The following is a 20,485-nucleotide window of genomic DNA, read 5'->3' on the forward strand; positions in this document are numbered from 1 at the left end:
CAAAGAACAGCTGGGATCCCTAAAATAGCAAGGCTTATGAGAAAAAGATATGATTAGGGTAACCACTCAAAACCTTTAGAACTTTATATATACACATACGTACAGCCACACACATATATCCACACACACACTGATATGTACTCATATATTATATGATAGATAATATATATATATCATACATACATATGTATACATACTCAGATATTATGTATACACACTGATACTATATGTGTGACATGTATACACTCAGGTATTATACATAATATTTTAAAATTCAAATAGTATACATACATTATATATATATATATATGTACACCCAGATATTATAATTTATAGATATGCTCAGATATTACATAGACTATGTATATACACTTAGATATTATACATATAATACACTCAGTATATAGACTGAGATATATATGTTGAACATTTTATTTTATATTATATGTAACACATATACTTATGTCTGATAACTGGGTATCACTCTGGGAACAGGTGGTTGACACAAGACAGAAGATGACTGGAAAGGACCTGAGGGATCCTAGTTCTGGAAGGACATTCTGGGTTGATTAGAAGCGGCATAAGTAGTAACAGGAAGGAAGACCGGGATCCGCTGGTAAACTCTTCGGTGGGTGCAGGAGGGGGCCGTGGGGCCCCAGAAGGCTCGAGCAAGGAGCAGTGGGGACAGGAAAGCCGGACAGCCTGTGCTTCAAAGGAGCAGGGCGCACGTAGGGAGGAAAGGGCAGTGGTCTAGAAGTATGGAGGGGCAGGGGCAGCATCGCCCCGCGCTGCGAAATGTGTTTTCCAGGAGGTGGCAGTCCCTGCTCTGCTCACGGCAAATGCAGGATTGCCACGGGCAGTCACTACATGAGGGCCTCGTTCACAGCGGAGCTGGCGTGCCCTGTCCAGGGCAGCCGTGGCCAGGGGCAGCCCAGGTAAGTCCCGGGCAAAGCTCCTGCCCGCACCCTCTGCATCCTGGTTCTTCTACGGAGATAACTTCAAACACTTCCGTGTGTGTCCCCGAGCTGGAGAGTTCAGGCCCTTCATCGAGCAGTGTTGGCCCGTGTGGGTGAAAGTCGGGTTTGCCTCCTAAAATGCCTAAAGGTGAAACTGCAACTTTACAAAGAATAAATAAATCACTTATAACCCTGGAGGGAAGAAAGCCATTCACAGCAGACCTCAAAAACAAAGAAGTCATAAAGATATAATTGTATAAAAATGGGTTTCTATATGGAAAAAATACCAGAAGCCAAGTAAAAAGTAAGTGAAAAGCTTAAGAACAACTGCTCTCAATATATGTAATAAAGAACTGACAGCTAACTGACAATGCAAAAAAACTAGAAAACAATGCAGTAGAAAAAAGGCAAAGGATGTGAACAAAGTTCACCAAGAGACAAACAGTGATATCATTGCAAAAGATGCTGAACTTCACTCATAATTAAAGAAACGGAGTAGACACTATATTTCATTTGTCAGAGCAGGAATGATTAAAAATTAAATATTGCTGAATGAAAACTCACGACTGTTGAGTGTGGTGAAAGAGGAAGTTTCATTTATTTTTTAAGAGCCTAATAATGAGTACCATTTGAAAAATGATTTGGAAATAAATCAAAATACAGAGTACACATACCTTTGACCCACACTTGCAATCCTAACTACTCCATGGATAGACTGGCAAAAATATGTCATACGTATGAAAAACTTACTCTGGGTAGCTTCCTTTGCAAGAACAAAGATTGGAAAGCTACTCAAATCCCCATCAAGAGGGACAAGTTGAGTAAATAATATGGCATCATCCATACAAGTGAAGAAATGCCGGCCCTGCAGGGGTTGGTTTGAAGAAATGTCTAAGACAGGGCAGCAAGTACAAAGGATAGTACAAAACAATTTATACAAATACCCGATTTGTGAAGTAAATTATATACTCACACATAACTTTTGTAGAAGAATGTAAAAAAAGAGAAAAAGCTGTTGACAATCACTTTAAACTGAAGAGAATTCTATTCTTCATTTTATTCCATTTTGAACACTTTTTACTTTTTCCATTGATAAGTCTAAATTTTTAGAGTTAGAGATTTTTGATGTACTATATTGCCTGTGAGATAATACACAAACATGGACAGAAAATAACTATTTTTCTATGACCTCCATGATCATATAACATACTGTAAACTATGAAATAAAATCCCATAAAAAGGCCCCACTGCTTTGCATTCTCAGCTTCCTGAAGCAAGTCCTTGGAGTGCGCCCCCTCTGACATTCACACAGCCATCAGATGGTGGAATCTCTTCCTTCCCCTTCTTGTCTCTTCTCTCCGTAAGAAATGGACTTCTCGACGTGGTGCCAACTAGCCATCAGCACACAATACTGTTCACCAGGAGAGAGCCTCCCTCTTACCTACAATTCCTTACACACATGTGCACAAAGCCCTCCAAAGGCAATCCCCCTCTGCTTCTCCCCAGTCTTCCAACTTCCGAGTTAAGAACTGCTTTTTAGCTGAATTTGCAAGTTACTCTCCCAAGAATCAATACAGCTCTGTGCGTCTCAGCTCATGCAGCCCGGATAAGTGGAAGTTTCTGCATGTGTGATTTGTTTCACTTTAATATGAATAGTGGTCTTGTCTGGCTTCAATAAAGCGGTCTCTGTCTACGGGCATTGTACACTGATGGCCCTGCACGCTGGGGGACAGAGGGCCCCACAGTCAGCCCTCTAGAGTTGTCCTGCAGTTAGTTATTTCACATTTGTCTTCTCCAGGGGAAAATAAAATACTGCATTCTTCAGTAATGGAGACATTTGTCAAATTATAGCTGTGGAACAAATTCATTGTTTCATTGACTATTAATTAATTAAATGGTTTTAAAAATTCCCTTATTGTGATCAAAGGCATTTGGCTAATACCACCATCATTCTTGATTCTGAGAAATGAGTCATAAAAATAAAGCTGATTCTTAGGCTCATAGCTGCTCACAAAAAGCCAACTGTTTTACCCAACTGCATACTGAATTAGGTACAAAATAAGAAGCTTGTTATAAGAGAGAAAGTACTGCAGGAAAATTAAGTTAGGATGGTGAGGTAAAACACACCAATGTTCAAGAACATAGAATTTTGAAAGGGAGTAAGAACTGTAATGTGTTGTAAAGAAAAATATCCAAATTAAGTAGAAAAATCCATATTCAGGATTTTCCATTTAAAAAAGGAGGTGAAGGGGCCTGGCATGGAAGCACACATAAGAAACTGGTAGCAGATGCCTCCCTGTCAAAAGCCTCTATGCCCGAGGCAGGAAGAAGAATCGCTTTGCACTGTAAGGGTTTTTGTTCTGTAAGAATTTTTTTTAGTTTTTAATGCACTATATATTTTTTTATTGAGGTGAAATTCACATATCATAAAATAAAAGTTACAAATTCAGTGACATTTAGAACATTCACAATGTTGTACAGTCAGCACCTCTAATTCCAAAACATTTCCATCCTGCACCAAATAAAGCCCATCACCCATTAAGCAGCCATCTCCACTCCCAACCCCACCCAGTCCTGGCACCTGCCAATGTGCCTTCTGTCTCTGTGTTTTACCTATTCTGGGTACTTCATATCAACAGAATAATAAAGTAAGTGACCTTTCGTGTCTGGTTTCTTTTGTACTTTGTTTTTAAAACCTAAAATTTAAATCAAACATTGCCTGGAAAAATTCCATCCCAGTCATTCATTACATTTTCCCAAAAATGTTTAAATGCCTAATAGCTGTAAATCGACCCTATCATGTTCCACAGATGACAGAAACATGAAACAATCCACACACAGACTGTCCAGGTAATTAATTTCTGCTTCATGCGGCAAAAAGTTATCAGTCAACTAAATATTCTGAACATCTAAACTAGGCAGAATATCTTGCAAGTATTGTGAATAATTTGGAAGAAGCCGAGTGTTAGAGTCAAAACTGGGTGGGACTAGAGAGGCCCTTGCACTTCACTTACACATTAGGAAGTCAAGGCCCAGACCCACAAAACAGCCCAGCTTCACACGGCAGTTCTGAGGGCCCTGCCTCCACCAGCACCCTCTCCACTACCATAGCCAATGCCTTCCCAGGGCTTGTCACTGAATAAGAGCACGGCCGAACACACACGTGGGCATAAACACACAGGAGGCTGCAGACTGCAGGCCTCAGCTCTGACATGTGTGTGCCAGGAAGCTGCCAGTCCCACCCTCACAGAAAAGGCTGGACAACCTGCCAACCAGCTGCTTCCAGAAAACAGGTCCCAGGACAAACCAAACCCCAGGAATCTGGAGAGAGGTGAGCCCCAAGGGTCACACCCAGACCTGCTCAGCTGGAGGAGAATCTGCTGGACCCAGAACTGACAGGAACACCTTGGTGGTGATGTTCATGAATTGCTGGAGGCTGAGTATGAACTAGCTTGAGAGTAAGAAAGAAACTCTTAAGGGCCGCAGACTTGAGGGAGCCCCACACTCTCCTGGGTCTGACCTCCAGGAACCCCACAGTGAAGAACCAAGAAATCGCCACTCTTGTCTCCAGCCAGAGGATGAGTACCAACTGAAGTATGCCCAGAGCAGTTCACCTGATTCTGTGGTCCCTGGCCTGAGGCCAGTCCCCGGGCCTCCCTGTCTCACCTAAGGAGCAAAATAGCTCAGGAACGCCTGTGAGGGCCACAGTCCAAGTGCACAGGCCTGATGAGAGCTGCAAGCAGCAGACCGTGTTCCAGGAGGCGTCCTAAGGAAGCCCCACAGACAACAGGGGGGACAAGGGAAGGACACGAGAGGATCTGACAGCCCTGGAGCTTACAGTTTCAGCATGTCATACACAGCTCTGCTCCAAACACATTACCATACAGCCCCACACAAAGGGCCCTTCACCACAGTTCCTACAACCAAATGCATCACACCCAGCTATCAACAGCAACGATAACCACAACACCCCCCACAAAGCATGCAGAAAGGCAAGACAAACCACAGCCACAAGAGACAGAGCAAGCACGAGGACCAGACCCAGACATGACACAGATCCTGGGATTATCAGGCAGGGAATAAAATAACTATGATTAAAGGAAAAAGTAGGCAAAATGCAGGAGGAAATAGGTTATATAAGCAGAGAGATGAAACTGCAAAGAAAGTCAAAGGAAATGCTAGCCGAAAAACCCTGCAGAGAGCACAGAACACCTTTGTCAGGCACATCGATACAGCACAGCCGAGAGGAAAAGCAGCGTGCCTGATGATGGGTCGACGGCATTTCCGAACTAAATTAAGAATAAACAACAACAAAAAAAATGAATTGAGAACTGAATGTCCAAGCACCACAGGATAATTTCGAAATGTATAACATGATTGGATTCCCAGAAAGAGAAGAAAGAACAGAGCAGAAAAATATTTGAAGTGAAAATGGCCAAGAATTTCCCCAAATCAATGAAACATCAAACCATAGATTCTGGAAGCTCAGAAAAATCAAGCAGGATAAGTACCAGAAAATGTAGACCTAGGCATACCATAGTCCCTTGCAAAAATCAAAGATAAAGTGAAAATCTTGAAAGAAGCCAGAGAGGATGGAAAAAACACATACAGAGGAGCAAGAATAAGAACTAGATCTGACTTCCCCTCAGAAACCACACAAGCAAGAAGAGAGTGGAATGAAATATTTAAAGTATTGTGAGAAAAATACCACCGATCTAAAATTATATTTCCATAGAAACTATTCTACAAAAGTGAAAGAGAAATAAACATTTTCTCAAAGAAGCCAAAATTGGGGGCAATTGTCACCAGTTGTTCTGCCTTCAAGAAATATTAAAAGTTCTTCAGAGAGAAGGAAAATGGTATGTCAGAAACCCAGATCAGTACAAACCCAGGAAGAGAGTGAGAAGAGGAATAAATGAAGGTAAAAGTAAATATTTTATTTTTCTTATTCTTAATTGATCTAAAATCATTTAAAGCAGCACTAATAGCAATGTACTGGGTGATAAAAGCACACAGACTAGGGAAATGAATGAAGCAGTGTCATGGGGGAAGGGAGAGAAAAATTGGGAATAGTCTGTTATAAGATACCCTCATTACAGATCAAGTGGTATAGTATTATTTGAAAGTGGATTTAGTTTAGTTAAGAAATATGTTGCAAACAGTAGGGAAACCACTAAAAATGTTAAAGTACAATTGTCATGCTAATTACGGAGAAAAAATGAAATTATGTAAAATACTCAGAACCAGAGAAGTCAGCAAAAGAGGGGATAAAAAAACACAAACTAAAGAACAGGTGTAATTAACAGAAAGCAACTGCAAACATGGTAGATATTACCCAACAATATCAATGATCACTTTAAATGTTAATAGTCCAAATAAACCAGTTAAAAAATATTTTCAGAGTGAATAAAATAGCAAGACTCAACTATATGCTGTCTGAAGAAATCCACTTTGAATAAAAGGAGACTCAGGTTAAAAATAAAAGGATGGAGAACAATATACCATGCTGATGCTAACCTAAAGAAAGCTGGAATAGCTATGTTAAATTTCAGACAAAGAGGACTTGAAAATAAGGAAAATCATCAGGGATAAAGACGGACATTCCATAATGATAAAAGTGTCAGTTCCCCAAGAAGATATACTAAACATGTATGCACCTAACAACAGAGCATCAAAATACACGGAGCAAAACCTGACAGCCCTGAAAGAAGAAACAGACGAGTACTACATGTGGAAGCTTCACCTCTCCTTTTAATAATTGATAAATTCAGCAGGCAGAAAATCAGTAAGTACATAGCGGACCTGAACAGCACCAACAGTCAACTTGACTTATTGGACACAGTGAATATTCCATCCAAAAGCAACAGAATACACATTCCTCTGTCTCACAGGAAACACTCTAGGCCATAAAACACATTTTAACAAATAAAAAAACCCAGAAGCATACAAAGTATGCTTTCACATCACAATGGGATTAAATTAGAAGTCATTAACAGAAAGACAGCTGGAAAATCCCAAATATCTGGAGATTAAACTGCATACTTCTAAATAACACATGGGCCAAATAAGTCGTCTTGGGAGAAAGTTAAAACATTATGTACCAAATGAAGACAAAAATACAACTTATCAAAATGAGTAGAATGTAGCAAAAGCAATGCTTATAGGGTAATTTATAGCATTAAATGGGTATATGAGAAAAGAAGAAAGAGCTAAAATCAGTACTATAAGGTTTCTCTTTAGGAAAATAGAGTAAGAAGAGTAATTTAAGCCTAAAGCAAGTGGAAGAAAAGACATAATAAAAATTGAGGCAGAAATCATAAACAGGAAAACAGTAGAGAAAAACAACAAAAGCAAGAGCTGGTTCTCTGAAAGCAATAAAATTGACAAACGTTAGTTGGGCTAAAATTGTGAAGGTCCAGATGGGCCCCCAAAGCAGGAGGGTGTGGGCCTTCCTTAGGAGAAGGATGTCTGACTAACCTCAGCCCATGGCCTGTGTCTACCAGCCATGCCTTGGTTTGCTGGCATTTTCACCAAAAATTTAGAGCAAAACAATCAAAAAGAATAATGGGGAAAAGAGAAAGGACAAGCATTATTTCATTAAGCTGTCCTATCTTTAGCTGAAAAACTAGAGAAAATAGTAACAACCTTGATGGATCTAATGCTTTCCATTTTTGTGGACTGGCGGGCCAGATTCTATCAGCCAGGAAGCCTTTCCAAGATGGAGTCAGAGCGGTTCAGGAAGGCCTCCTCGGAGCCTCCGAGCACCCACTCGTCATCTCACACCTGGTTGCCAACCTCCCTGTGGAACTCCAAGGGATTAGTTGTGAGTCTGCCTTCTAGCAGAGACCTAGAACTGTCTTTAAAATTTTCTTATTCATGATTTATTTAATACTCGCAAGAGCCCTGACGAAAGACACGACCTGAGTGTCTGGATGAGGGGAATGGGAAGTAACAGAGGTTAAGGTCTCTGCCGAAGTCTTAAATGGGCCCTGAGGTCTGCAGCAGGACTCCAGACCACGCTCTGCCCCGCGGCCTCACTGCAATCAGCCCAAGAAGTGACCTTAACTGGTGGACTGTGAGGCGGCCTGGCCGAGGGGCCCCACTGTCAGGATCCTGGCTGTGGCTGTCACTGGTCAGATCTGCAGGGACTTGTTCTAAGTGGAAGCCTGAGAAAGCACGCCTTTAGGAAGAGTTTGGTGTCTGGATTTCTTTGTTTTGTTCATTAGTAACAGGAGGCCTTTCACCTGGTTAAGCAACCATTTTTCTTCAAACCCACAGCAGCAAAGTGTCCACTTGAGATACAGGGTTAATTTATTTGTTGAAATAGTTATTTGTTGGGCATGAAATAATGATATTTGTGTGGCTTGGGGGGCAAAATTTACAACTAAATACATTTTTAAATAAACCATGTACTTCCTATAACATATATATAACAAAATCCAAACAGAAAACAATGTCACAATCCTTATGACCTGATTCCTTTCCTGTGTACATTTTCCATGTTTGCACACATATATGTGTACAATTCAGTCTCAGGATTGTTTTCACTTAACTGTATTTAAAATTTTTTCCATTTGGGGCTTTTTTTTTTTAAAGAAAAAAAAAGCGAAAGAGTAGCATTTGTGCATAAAGCATTTATTTTTCTATGCATTTAGCATCATTGCCTTGAGCTAGATTCCCCGAAGTGCACCTGTCTGAAGTAACCGCGTGGTTTCCAAATAAAAACCATGCATTTATCCTTAAGCCATCCCCTCCCCAATTTTGGCCCACAAATTCATTCCTCCTGCTGAGGCAACGTGATTTGTATTAAAATGCTTCCTGCTCTGTAGCAGGGCTCATTTTATCATATTAGCAAATGTTCCTTTTAGCTAATTTCTCTGAGAAAAAATTTTTTAAATAATAAAACTTCATATTTACCAGAAAATCTTTATCTTACCACTCAAAGTATTCATCATGCAATGGTAGTTATAACTAAACTGGTCCCCAGATAAGCAGTATGGAATAAGTACTGTATATAGAGTCTGCACAAGGAAAGAGCCAGTATAATTTTAAGTGAAATCATACAAACTATGCTGGCAGCTTCGGATGGTTCCTTTCATTAGTAGCTCAGCTAAGGGGTCAGTTTACGTCAGTGGTTTTAGGAACTACTGTATGGCAGTGTTTCAGAAAACAGAAACATAAACCTTCAAGTAGGATCTTTCTGCCCTTTATTTTAAGCTTTATTTTTAAAATGTACTGAATTCAGTTAAAAGTTTAACGCAGACCTTAACCTCTCTGAGCTGAGGGTGGTGAGGCCTGTGCAGGGAACTCAAGTCTCAGGGAGCCTCGGCTCTTTCCTCCAGGAGCCCAGCCTGCCACGCACACACCCAAGAAAGTGCAACAAAGAAATGAAGGCAAGGCTGCCTAGGCAGGTTGGGAAGGAGACAAAAGCTTGGCGTGGCAGTACCTAGTCAGGTTTTCCTGGCATGGGCCTCAGCTCCCATCATGCCAAACAGAAAAGAGCCCTGCCTGCAGGTCAGTGGGATTCCTACATGGCTGTGCCTTGGGTTTCTGTTAACAAAGTGACAGTTACATTTTGGTTGACATACTATGACACTTTTGTTAACATCAACTTTTTAATACTTTGGAACTAATACTTAATACAGGATTTAAAATTATTCAATTTTGTAAGTCTGTAGGCCCAGAGCATCATGCCTGCTGTGTCCTGGGAGTTAAAGGATGCTGACTCAATCCCACATCATCCACAAAATGCCAGAGCAGCTCAGGGATGTGGGGAGGCCTGAGGGGGCCGTGAACAGCTCCCAGGGAAGCAGCAGGGAAGGGTGTGCAGGATGGGCCAGGACAACAGGCAGAGGAGTACGATGCCAGGCCCGGAGCTCAGGCAGCGCTGGATGCAGGGAAGGGCAGGCGATGTGGGGCAGGTATCCCAGGCTGCCCTGGGCCACGGGCTCATCAGATGAGAGTGGAAGGGCAGCCAGCGACGGAGAACTGGTCAGGGGACAGAACGGGCCATGACATGTCTCCAGGACATGGAAGAATATACCAGGCAGCTGTGACGGTAGGGACACAAACGAGAAAGGCGCTGTTGCCAGAAGCAAGGTGAGAGACATCGGGAGGTCAAGAAGAGAGCAGTGTCTGGGGGGGCGCTGACCAGCGGGAGGGCAGCACGTGTTAGCATATCTAAGATATGCTAGGTGGGTACAGGTGGGGAAGCCCACACAGGGAACATGCAGGAGAGGCCCAGCCTCATCAGCAGGCATCTCATGTGCGGAAGACATGGAGGCCATCTGACGTGACCCTTGCAGGTGGCGGGGAGATTGCCAATGTTCAGGAAAAGTGGAAACTATGAGAGAGAAAGATGGATGCAGGGACAATCAGGAGGACCCGCAGCAATTAAACCTGATGCCGAGGTGATGGTCAAGGTACATTTCAAGGATCAAGGAGTTTTTAAGGAAAAATGCTAGGTTGGTCTACTAAGGGCTTTCATCTTACATATTAAAAAAAAAGTCCAATGACTTTGGCATCTGAATTGATACTGAACTGAGCGGAGTCAGCTGACTCCTTGAATCTGAGTAACTCAGGCTGCAGAGAAGAGGGCACAAATCAGCCAGGCTGCAGGAATCTTAAGCATCCACAGCGGAACTCGAGACACAAAATGAGAAGTGAGAAAACACTGCAGAACCAAACAGCCTGGTCATCTCGAGTCCCAGGGTGGGAAGGCACTCAAAAGGTGGGCAGAGAAGGTCTAAAGGGCAGAGTTAACTCGAAAGAGACACACTCTGCCAAGCCCCTCCAGGTCAAGCGCTGTATCGAAGACATACGACATGAGCCCATACGTAATTTTAAATTTGCGATACAAAGATTTCAAAAAGAAATAAAAATTAAGCAAGGGAAATGAATGTTAGTAAGACATTTTATTTAACTCAATATAGCCAAAATAAAATCCAACATGTAATCAATATAAAAGTTATCACTGAGACATTTTCATTTTGTTTCTCACAATCTGGTGTGCTTTCTACACTCCTAGTACGGTTCCCTGGGTCTGGTCACAGAGGGCTCAGGGGCCCCAGGGGGCCAGCGGCTTCTTCCAGGACAGCCCAGCTCTCCAACCCCCGCTCCCGCACCCCCACCGCGCCTGTCTGCCTTTGCTTTGCCCCTGCTGCTCCAGGAAGAGGCCCTCCCCACCCCCAAACATAAACACAGTCCTTGAGAGCGTGGCCTTAGGCCTCTTGGGCCGGGCCAGCAGGACGCAGTCCAAGGCCTCCAGTCAGCAGCTCTGGCTGGCAGGCAGGGCCACTGGTCCTCCCAGAGGAGGGCTGGAGGCAGTGCACATGGCCCACGACTGAGAAAACAAGGTCACCGTCAAGGAAGCAGGGCTTCGAGCCAGAGGAGAAGAGTCCCCAGAGTGACTGAAGTATTAACACATCAGGGCCACTCAGCTGCGGGAAGAGCTGGTCCTTTAAGAGCAAACTGAAAACATTTCCTTCTGAGATGTATTCATGTCTGCATATTCCACAGTCCAGGACTTGGCTGTGGGTGGGGGCTCAGTAAATACTCATTCAGCAAATTAGAAAGCATGCACCTTAAATTTTGAGCTCTTTCACAAATAGGAGAAATGGACAGTGATACTGCCAGATGACACGGGATGCCTGTGGGTCCCAACGCCTGTCCTACTGATTACACACGCCATACCCCACCCGTTCTAGAAAGGGCCCCTCGGGCACCCCCCGCATGTCCTCACTCTCAGATTACTTGCCTTCATCTGCCTTTGAACCAACGAGGTTTTGCCAAATGAATGGATAAGTGAACTGAAGAAAGAATGAATAGATGAGACTGTTTCTGGATTCAAATGTCTTTGAAGAAAAGGATGGCTTTTAAATTCAACAAATATTTATGAGCACCTACTATGTGCCAGGCACTGTGCCAGCTGCTAGGGGATACAGAAATGGGCAAGATTACTTACTGGCCCTAAGTGCCCCCCCAAACTACGCATATTCATGGAAGGTTGGGTGTACTTGCACTACGCTGGCAAGACACCAGGAACATTTCAGCCATGTGCTCACTGGTCTGGACCTTGCCCGCAGATTCTTGCCTTTCAAAGAAGAACAAGTGAGAGAAAAAAAGGCAATTTATTGAGGCGCAGTCCGGCCGCATGCCACACTGTCGGTGGGCTTCCTGCTCCGCTCACCCTCCCAAGGCCCACGCTCCCTGCTCTCTCCTTCTCCCTCTCAGCATCCCCTGCTCCCCGGAGGCCCCACACAGCCCCGCTGAGTGGGACATGGACAGAGGCAGCCTGGGCCCTTCTGGAAAAGCCCGTTCTTCCCTTACATAAAGGGACAGACGTAGCTCACATCAACTCTCCCTTCTCTCTTGCTCCCTTAAGCACAGAGGACAGCCAGCTCTGCGAGGAGCCATCTGAACCCTGGGGCGCCCCATGTGAGGGCGAAGGAGAACACGCTAAGGGCAGTGGTCCAGCCAGAGAAGAACCTGGGCTCTCGTGAACATCACAGAGCTGCCGACCCACAGCCAGCAACCCCTGCCTCCCATGCTTTGCCGAGGAAATAGTAGCCCCGGGGGCTTAAGCCCTTGCCAGTAAGCATTCTGCTGCCGGCCAGACACGGAATAACACGCACATCTGTGCACACACGTGCTCCCTGACTGGGGCGGGGTGCATGTGACCCAAAAGACCGGCTGAACTCCTAACCCCAGAGTCTGTGAAGGTGTCTTTGCAGATGGCCAAGATGTGATCAGCAGCGGGAGCCCAACTCCAATCTGACCAGAGACGAGCCAGGGTCCCCCCAGTCCATCTGCACCACCCTAGCACTTTCAGACTGGGTGAGCTCATAAACAAAAACCATTCACTTCTCACAGTTTTGGAGGCTGGGAAATCCATGATCGAAGTGCCAGCAGATTCAGCATGTGGTGGAGCCTCTTTCCAGGTTCTGACAGCTGCCTTCTTGCTGTGTCTCCACAGGGCAGAAGAGGTGAGGGAGCCTTCTGGGGTCTCTGGTCAAGGCATAAATCCTGTTCACGAAGCTCTTTCCCCAGGACCTCATCACCTCCCGCAGGCCCCCCTCCTAACACCACCACATCAGGCATTAGGTTTCCGTGCACAGACTGGGGGCAGGGCAAACACTGAGTCCATCGCAGAGCCCCTGTCCGGGCAGGGACCGGAGGGAAGTCTGGGAGATATCAGAGAACAAGGCTGAGAGCAGAGGTACGTCTCAGGGTCCCAAGGGTTGATGGAATAAAGAGGCCCTCTTCTCCTTTTTTCTAGTCCACCCAGGTGATCCTCCACTTGCTGGCCTCCCACCACCTGCCTGTCTCAGTTCTCAGCGCCTGTGGCTCATGCTTCTTTCAGGCACAAAGAAGAAAGAAGCAACAGTGAAGTCAGCACAGAGCCAGCTCCGTCCCGTCCACACCAGAGCCCGGGACTGCCTCACCCCTGCCAGGCGATGAGAAAGAAACAGACACAGTTTCAGGCTGCAAATTCAGATCCTGAGGCACCCGCTCTGAAAGTCCCCTGGAAGCTGTTCATTCCTCTGTCCTGGGATGATCGTGGGCTACCCAGAAGGACTGTGGCAATGAGGCCATCAGGAAAAATTAATTTATGGGGCTCTTTGTTCCTTTATTTTCTCAGTCACATACAAGTGGCCGGCCCCCCAGGGCCTCTGCAAGCCTTCTCTCTTCCCAAAGCAAAACTCCTCTGGGAGCACAGGTGTGAAAGCAGAAGCCTCCCTAGACCAAAGGAGAGGGTAAGGCACTCAAGAAACAGGCTCCTTGGAGACAGGGGTACGCTGAACACTATGAACTACTCTGCACGCTCTTCACAGCATCTTCAGCAGATGGTCCCCCACTTCCAGTATATGAAGAACCACGTGAATCCCTAGCCCCACTGCATTTACCCAGCAAATGCTCCTTCTTGGAACTCTGAGCACTTCCCTACCTTCAGCACCCAGTGTTCCGTTAGAAAGATCCTGCCTGGTGGGGCGGAGGGGGCCACACCCACCTGCCGGCCCCTGGGGCCCACCACCAGCCCTAACCTCGGACATCCTCAAGAACGCATCCTATCAGTCCCCGATCTCTGGCCCCCGAGCCCTCCAGCACACAGGGCCCCCTTCTCCACCCTCCCACTCTTTAAAGGCGACCCACGTCCATGCCAGTTTCCACCAGGTTCCTGTAACACACACCGGGATGGGCACATCCTGGCCCCACTGTGTCACTGTCCCCTCGCTGCGTCTCCTGTGCTGGACGGTGAGCACTGCAGGCAAGGCAGCGTCTCCTGCCTCATCCTCCCCTTCATGGCAGAGTGCCTCCAGCTACAGGACCACCCCATGCCAGCCGCCAGGGGCCTGCAGCTCTTGACAGTGGAACCAGCCTGCATCAATACACCCATCAGACCAGGAATATCTAGGGCTGACCCCCCAAAGAGAGACCCCAAATCTCCTGATCTGCTTAGATCATGCTGGACAATCCCATTTCCTCATGAAAATCTGCCCAAGGCTTCCCCTTGGACCAGGTTTCTCTATCTTGTATTCAATCACTTAAGAAAAATGCATTTAGAAAGAGCATGATATGCGCTGGGGGAATGTAACGTCAATCAGTTCCTACCCTTGTAGGGCTTATATTTAGTAGAGGAAATAAGATGGTTATATAAATCACCAAAATTAGATTAGAGAGTTTAAAAGTGCAATTATAGGTTTTGAAAAAAAGTTGCTATGGAAGCACGTGGTAGAGAGAACATTTCCGCCTGCACGTGGGAGAAAGGGCAAGCGTGGGCCTGGAGGGGCAGGGGGCTGGCTCAGGCCCTAGGTCTGCAGCGCTGTCCCTTGTTGCTCCACCCCTCCAGCTTCTCATCTGCAAGAGGCCAATCCTGGGTGGCTGATCTCTGCCATCCCCACATTAATGGTTCTGCTGCTTTAAGAAAAAGGTGACATGTGTGCTGAGCCTGGAAGGATCATTAGGAATTTGGCAGGTGGAGGGAGAGGGAGAACAGTCCATAGCATGCATGTGGAGGCTGTGGAGAGATCAGCCCCAGAAAACAGGCTACGGTCACAGAGGAAGAACCCCAAAAGCCCAACCAAGGGGCGCATGCCTTACTTAACAAGCAGTGGGGGCTGCTGACGGTGTCCCAGCTGGGATGGGACGCAAGTCAGTGGGGAGAAGGAACACAAAGTGGGATGGCCACACAGCTTCCCAATAAAGTCTAAAAATGCACGGATTCTGAACACTACCTACGAAACATTTTACCTTGTTTACCATGAATCATCAGCGGCTCCCGCTGCTGTAAATGGTGAGCGAGAGGGTGCTACACCATCCTGTGAACAGGTCCTGGACACAGAGACAGAGCAGAAAGGGGCAGCCCCATCGCCGTCTGCACAGCGGGCAGGAGCTCCCAGAGGCTCTCTTTTCCTGGTGGACGTGGCCTTCGCAACCCCCTCTGGAGCATCTTAAAAGGCTGCTGTCCCCAACATCAAACATGCCCTGTTCCAAAGGCTGCTTGCAAACCAGCCTTCTGGAAGCCAAAAAAATGTCCCGGGAAAACTATGTTGTAAGAGGCATTCTGAGGACAGGACAAAGCCCTGTTTAACCAATAACCCGACTAAGGACACTGAAATATCCACTCTCATGATTTGGAACTCTCCCCGGGCTCCACCAAGTCTGCGCCCGGCTCCTGCTCACAGAGCTGTGCTGCTTGGAGCAGAAGTAACTGAGGCCCGCGCAGCCACATCCTCCCCTTGGGCTTCCTTCCAGCTCAGAGCTTCCCAGCAGCAGGCCTCAGGCTGCTCTGGGCCTGGGGAATCACGCCAGACATGCTTGGGCCACTCAAGACAGGATGGGTTACAGTCAGACCCCTGCCCCCGGGTATGGGCTCCCGCCTGTACAACTTACCAAAGGCCAGGCGTGGTTGAAGACTTCAGGAGAAAATGGGGTACAAATAACCTAATTTCATGGGAAGGGAATTTTCCAGATCAGCACAGTTGGTATTTGGAAGTTGATGTGTTTCAAGGGGCCCTGATGCTAATGTCTGCCGGCCGCGGGGCTCCCCCCTCCCGCTTGCTGCCTGTGGATCCTCATCTTCCCTGAACCCAACCTCCTCTAACCAGCTGTCCTGGGGTGCAGCAAGGGACACAGAGGGACAGAGCCTCCAAAATTAAACAACAAAAATCCCTCACTGGTAGATCCTTCCAGAAGACACAAGAACCTAAAGCAACTTGTGTTGCACCAGGAATTTTGGTTTGAACAGCATCAGAGATGCCACCCTGCCCTCGAATACAATGGGGGCCAAGCAGGGTGCTCCAAGTTCCCTGCCCAGCTCAGGACATTTCTTGCAGTGTCCAGGACGTTTCTTGCAGTTCCCAGTCCAGAATCCAACATTGATGTCCCATGGGCCTGGCTGGCGTGGATTTGCCCTTCAGTCCCAGCCTGGCACCACCAGCCCCGGCACAGACTCCCCACCCCGGCTGATGGCATGTTCCCCCACACCACACATTCTCTGCATGCCGACCCCACTGTCAGAGCCTCTGTGATGCTGGCTTCAGCCCCCCAGGCTGTAGCTTCCTTAAGGCCACAGGATAGTACTGTTCTGCAGAACTCTTGAGTTCCACACCAGCTTCAACTTTCACTGTGGGCATGGCCTGGATGATTCCCTCCTCTGTAGGCTGGAGGCAGCAGCAATGCCTGCCCCGTGGGGCTGTCTCCGTAGCTACGTACGCACAGCACTTCCCATCAGCGCTGATCAGGGCACGAGAAATGCTAAATGAATATTAACTACTGTTTCCTCCCTCTCCAGAGCCAAACGCTAGAAGACTGTTAGATATTGGTTGACACACTACTTCACGCCATCCAGGAACTTATTTTCCCTATAACATTGCATCAGCTTGTCAAGTTGCTCCTTGGAGAAAGCCCTGCTCTCGGTGTCTACAGGACACTTCCTCTAGGAAACACACTGGGGTTTTAGACTCCAGGAATGAAGCAAGAAGGGAACTCTCATCACCACTGAGCCACACTCTTCTAAGCTTCATCCCTCACATACTGCCTTTGAGAAGAGCCATTCTTCTGGCAAAAAGCCTTACAAACGGTTGCCTTTGGTGAGTAATCCTGCAATATTGATTCTTCTGGAAAAGACCTTGAAAGCAGTATATTTTTACTTCTAGATCTTGCAAATCACTTAGGCCAACACCTTAGTTTTACAGCTGAAGGAAATGGGGCCATGCAGGGAGGTTCAGACCCTTGTACTGGGTCACACAGGTGGGTCAGAAAGTCATGCAAGCTCTGTCCTTCAGCACTAATGCCCAGCAGGGATGTGAACAGTTGCTCTGATTTAATTCTTCACCTAATTAAGGAAAGCTATTCATGTGTGTTAGCAATGCAGAAACAAAGGACGGAGGAGGATGCTTGTGGAAATGATTACCTCGAGTGACTTTTCTATCTTAAGGAAAGTCACCTTCACATCAGCTCCTGGATTTCTCAGGGAGGAGGCTACCCAATGTCTGCAGGGTGGGTCCACCTTCCACAGAAGCAGTCCACTTTGTTCATCTCTTGGCTGCCTCTGATACCCCACACCCTGGGAATCCAAGGGTTGGGGGGCCTGCTAGGTCAGCTGCTCTGGGAGCGTATGAGGCCTCAACATCATCCTGAGTGGCTCCAGACCAGCAGACCCCCCAGGGCAGCTGCCTCGTCTCCATCTCTCCCACCAAAGTTGCGAGCCTAGAAAGCACAGAGGCAATTGGAAGAGCTGATGCCAGGCCCAGGCCAGCCACGGCCCTCTGTGTGGCTGGGGTCCTTGAACCCTTGGGAGCCTACAGTGTCCTCCTGGTCACAGCGAGGAGGCTGAGCCAGCAATCTGTGATGACCATCTAGCTGTGTGACTCTCAGTCCACAAGGACAGGCCTCCTCCTATCTCCACCACCAGGGAGAAAGGTTCTCGGGAAGAGGAGAAATTTGAACAAAGGAAAGCAGCGGGGCCAGATAACGAACCACAGTGGAAAAAACAGGAGACGTGGCTCCTTGCTTCTGGCCGAGCAGCACGTCCCCCCGCTGAACGTCAGCAGCTCCAACTGAGCTGCGTGTGAGGTCCCTCCCAAGTCCCAGACCACATCAAGTCACGTCCGAAACCACATCAAGTCCACAAGAGAAGCAGCGTACCCCAGAGGGAGCTGGATGCAGGACTGATTGCATATTGCCGAGGGCCTTGGCTGTGCGTGTAACATTGCTGCACTTGAAAGCACGCCCCCAGTTTTGCCATGCCCACCCTCCACACTGCCAGTTGCAGCTCTGCCTACAGCATTTGAGTTTGCCTTTCATTCACTCGCCTTCCTGTGATACTGACATTAGCATCAGGGCCCCTTGAAACACATCAACTTCCAAATACCAACTGTGCTGATCTGGAAAATTCCCTTCCCATGAAATTAGGTTATTTGCACCCCATTTTCTCCTGAAGTCTTCAACCACGCCTGGCCTTTGTTAAGTGGTACAGGCGGGAGCCCATACCCGGGGGCAGGGGTCCGACTGTAAGGGCCACGGTGGCACCACCAACACCCACCGCCTTCACTGCCCTAGGAGGCTTGGCTGGCTCACTCTCCTCCTCCACCACCGCCAACGGCTCCCACTGCCACAGGATCAAGACCAGCGCTGGCCTGGAATTCAAAAATGTCGATTGGTCTCCTTCTGACCTCTCTAGTCATACTGCTTTTGAACTCTCTAGAAAATAGTCAAAACAGAAATTAACAAGGCACCAGAAGACTACAGACGCCCAAGTCCCTCATCTCAGTGCTGGAAAGGACCACATCACAGGAGCGTTAGGAGGAGGCCTCCACACACCTGTGTCCCCACCCCTTCCTCGCTGGGCACCTCCCTGCGGCCAGGCACCCTCGCTGCCCCTCGCACTGCCCCACCTTCATGCGTTGACCCAACGCCCTCCCTCACGAAGCAGCACTGACCCGCCCCTGCCGCTGCCCGCAACTCCCCCAGCTCCACAGGGACGGCGCGCCCTTACTCTGCGCCCTGCCCTGAACTCCACAGAGCCCAGCCGCCAACCTCTCCCGAGGGCAGCCCCTGCCTTCACGGGAATGTGCACCCCAGACCCGCAGGCCCCCCTGCCGGGACGTGCTTCCTTCCCGAGACACCTCATTGCAAGATGTGAAGCCAGGTGTCCTTCTAGTGCAGGGACCAGATGCCTTCGTCCCGGGCTGGGCGCACGGGGCTCTTCCCCTGGGACCTGACTGGGACCTGATCTAACTCTGTTACCCTGCCTTCCGCCGGCCCGGGGCAAGCATGGGGTATTTGTTGAATGGACTTAATTTTTTTAAATTCACTGGGTAAAAAAGGGAGGGAACCTCTGGAGTGACTCTGGGCCCTGCCTATGAAGGTCCCCGGGATGCGGTAAGTGACCCCTTCCTCCCCAGGGCCGGAGCGCCCAGGCTCCCACAGGGGCCGGAGCAAGGCCGCTGCAGGCGGGAGGCGGGGAGGGAGCAGCGGCCGGGCGCCCGAGCGCGGGGCTGTCACCGCGGGGCTCGCGCGGCCCCAGCGCCCCCACCCGGCCACCCACGGCGGCCGGCAGGCCTTCCCGCCGCCGCGCCCGCGCCTCGCGCTCCCGGACGCCGGCGTCCGCGGCCCGGGGCGGCCCCCACCCACGAGGTCGCCGCCGGCCCCCGCCGCAGCCCCGAGCGGGCACCCGGGCCTGGCCGGCGGGCCCCAGGCCGGACCAGCGACCCCATCCCCGGCCCCGCCGCGCCCGCGCTGCAGCCGACACAAAGGGGCGCGCGTCACCCACCTGGGCCGCCGCCCGCGCTCCGGGCCGTCGCTCCCGCTGGGCCGCGGCCGGGGCTCCGAGCGCGGCGCCCGCCGACGTCCCCGCCGGACGGTGTGCGCTGCCCGCCCGCCGCGCGCCGGGCCGCCCTCCCCTCGCCCGCCCTCCGCCGGGCGCGGCGCCGCGCGGCACGGAGGCGGGGCGGGAGCTCGGGCCGCGGCCCCGCCGGCTCGCAGCGCCCCCTGCCGCCCGGAGCCCCGCCCCGACGCCGCCCTCGGCCGCAGCCGCAGGCAGGCGGGGACGTGCCCGGGGGACCCCGTCAGCCAGGCGGCGGGAGCATGGCTGGCCCGGCCCGGCCCGCCTGCCACGCGCTCGCCCTCGGCTTCCCGGAGCCCGAGCTGGGTGAGGACCTCGCCATGAAGGCGGAGGGCTTTCCCGCGCCAGTTTCACGGGTGACCTGGTCTGATGGATGGAGAAGGGGCATGTGGACGGCCCCTCAGTTCTGTGGGTACCCGAGATCCAGGCAGAGCAATCCCCCTTCCTATTCTTCCTGTATCCAGCTTATCAGAGTCGGAGGTCTTTGCAGGGAGCATTCCCTTGATTTATTGTTGCCACTCCCATTAGTAGCTAGAAGTTATACAAGTGTTAAATTATGACTTACTAGTGTGTATGAAAGAATGCCTCCTTTGAAGCATAGACTCTTCTATCCAGAATATGGGAAAACCCACCGTATCTTTCTCCCTTAACACCACACCACACTGTTCCAAATTCTAATGCC

At 48.9% G+C, this 20,485-nt stretch overlaps 1 protein-coding gene across 8 annotated transcripts in view; it reads right to left on the reverse strand.

The window, feature by feature from the left end:
- The window catches only part of RNF144A (ring finger protein 144A), a 250,799-nt gene extending 230,914 nt beyond the window's left edge, over positions 1 to 19,885 (reverse strand). For 2 of the 8 annotated variants that reach the window (XM_057497477.1, XM_057497479.1), the window contains exon 1: positions 19,732 to 19,873. Coding sequence is in view for 1 of the 8 variants with exons in the window: in XM_057497476.1 (XP_057353459.1) it covers positions 12,819 to 12,849 (31 nt within the window). In the remaining 7 variants the exon portion in view is untranslated. Of the gene's footprint in view, positions 1 to 12,818; positions 13,044 to 18,501; positions 18,596 to 19,731 lie in introns of those variants that run through there. The other 6 variants (XM_057497478.1, XM_036881875.2, XM_057497476.1 and 3 more) reach the window with 6 other exon arrangements.
- Positions 19,886 to 20,485: the final 600 nt, after the last annotated feature.

The sequence above is a fragment of the Manis pentadactyla genome, chromosome 2 (genome assembly GCF_030020395.1).
Source record: "Manis pentadactyla isolate mManPen7 chromosome 2, mManPen7.hap1, whole genome shotgun sequence".
Taxonomy (NCBI): Eukaryota; Metazoa; Chordata; class Mammalia; order Pholidota; family Manidae; genus Manis; species Manis pentadactyla.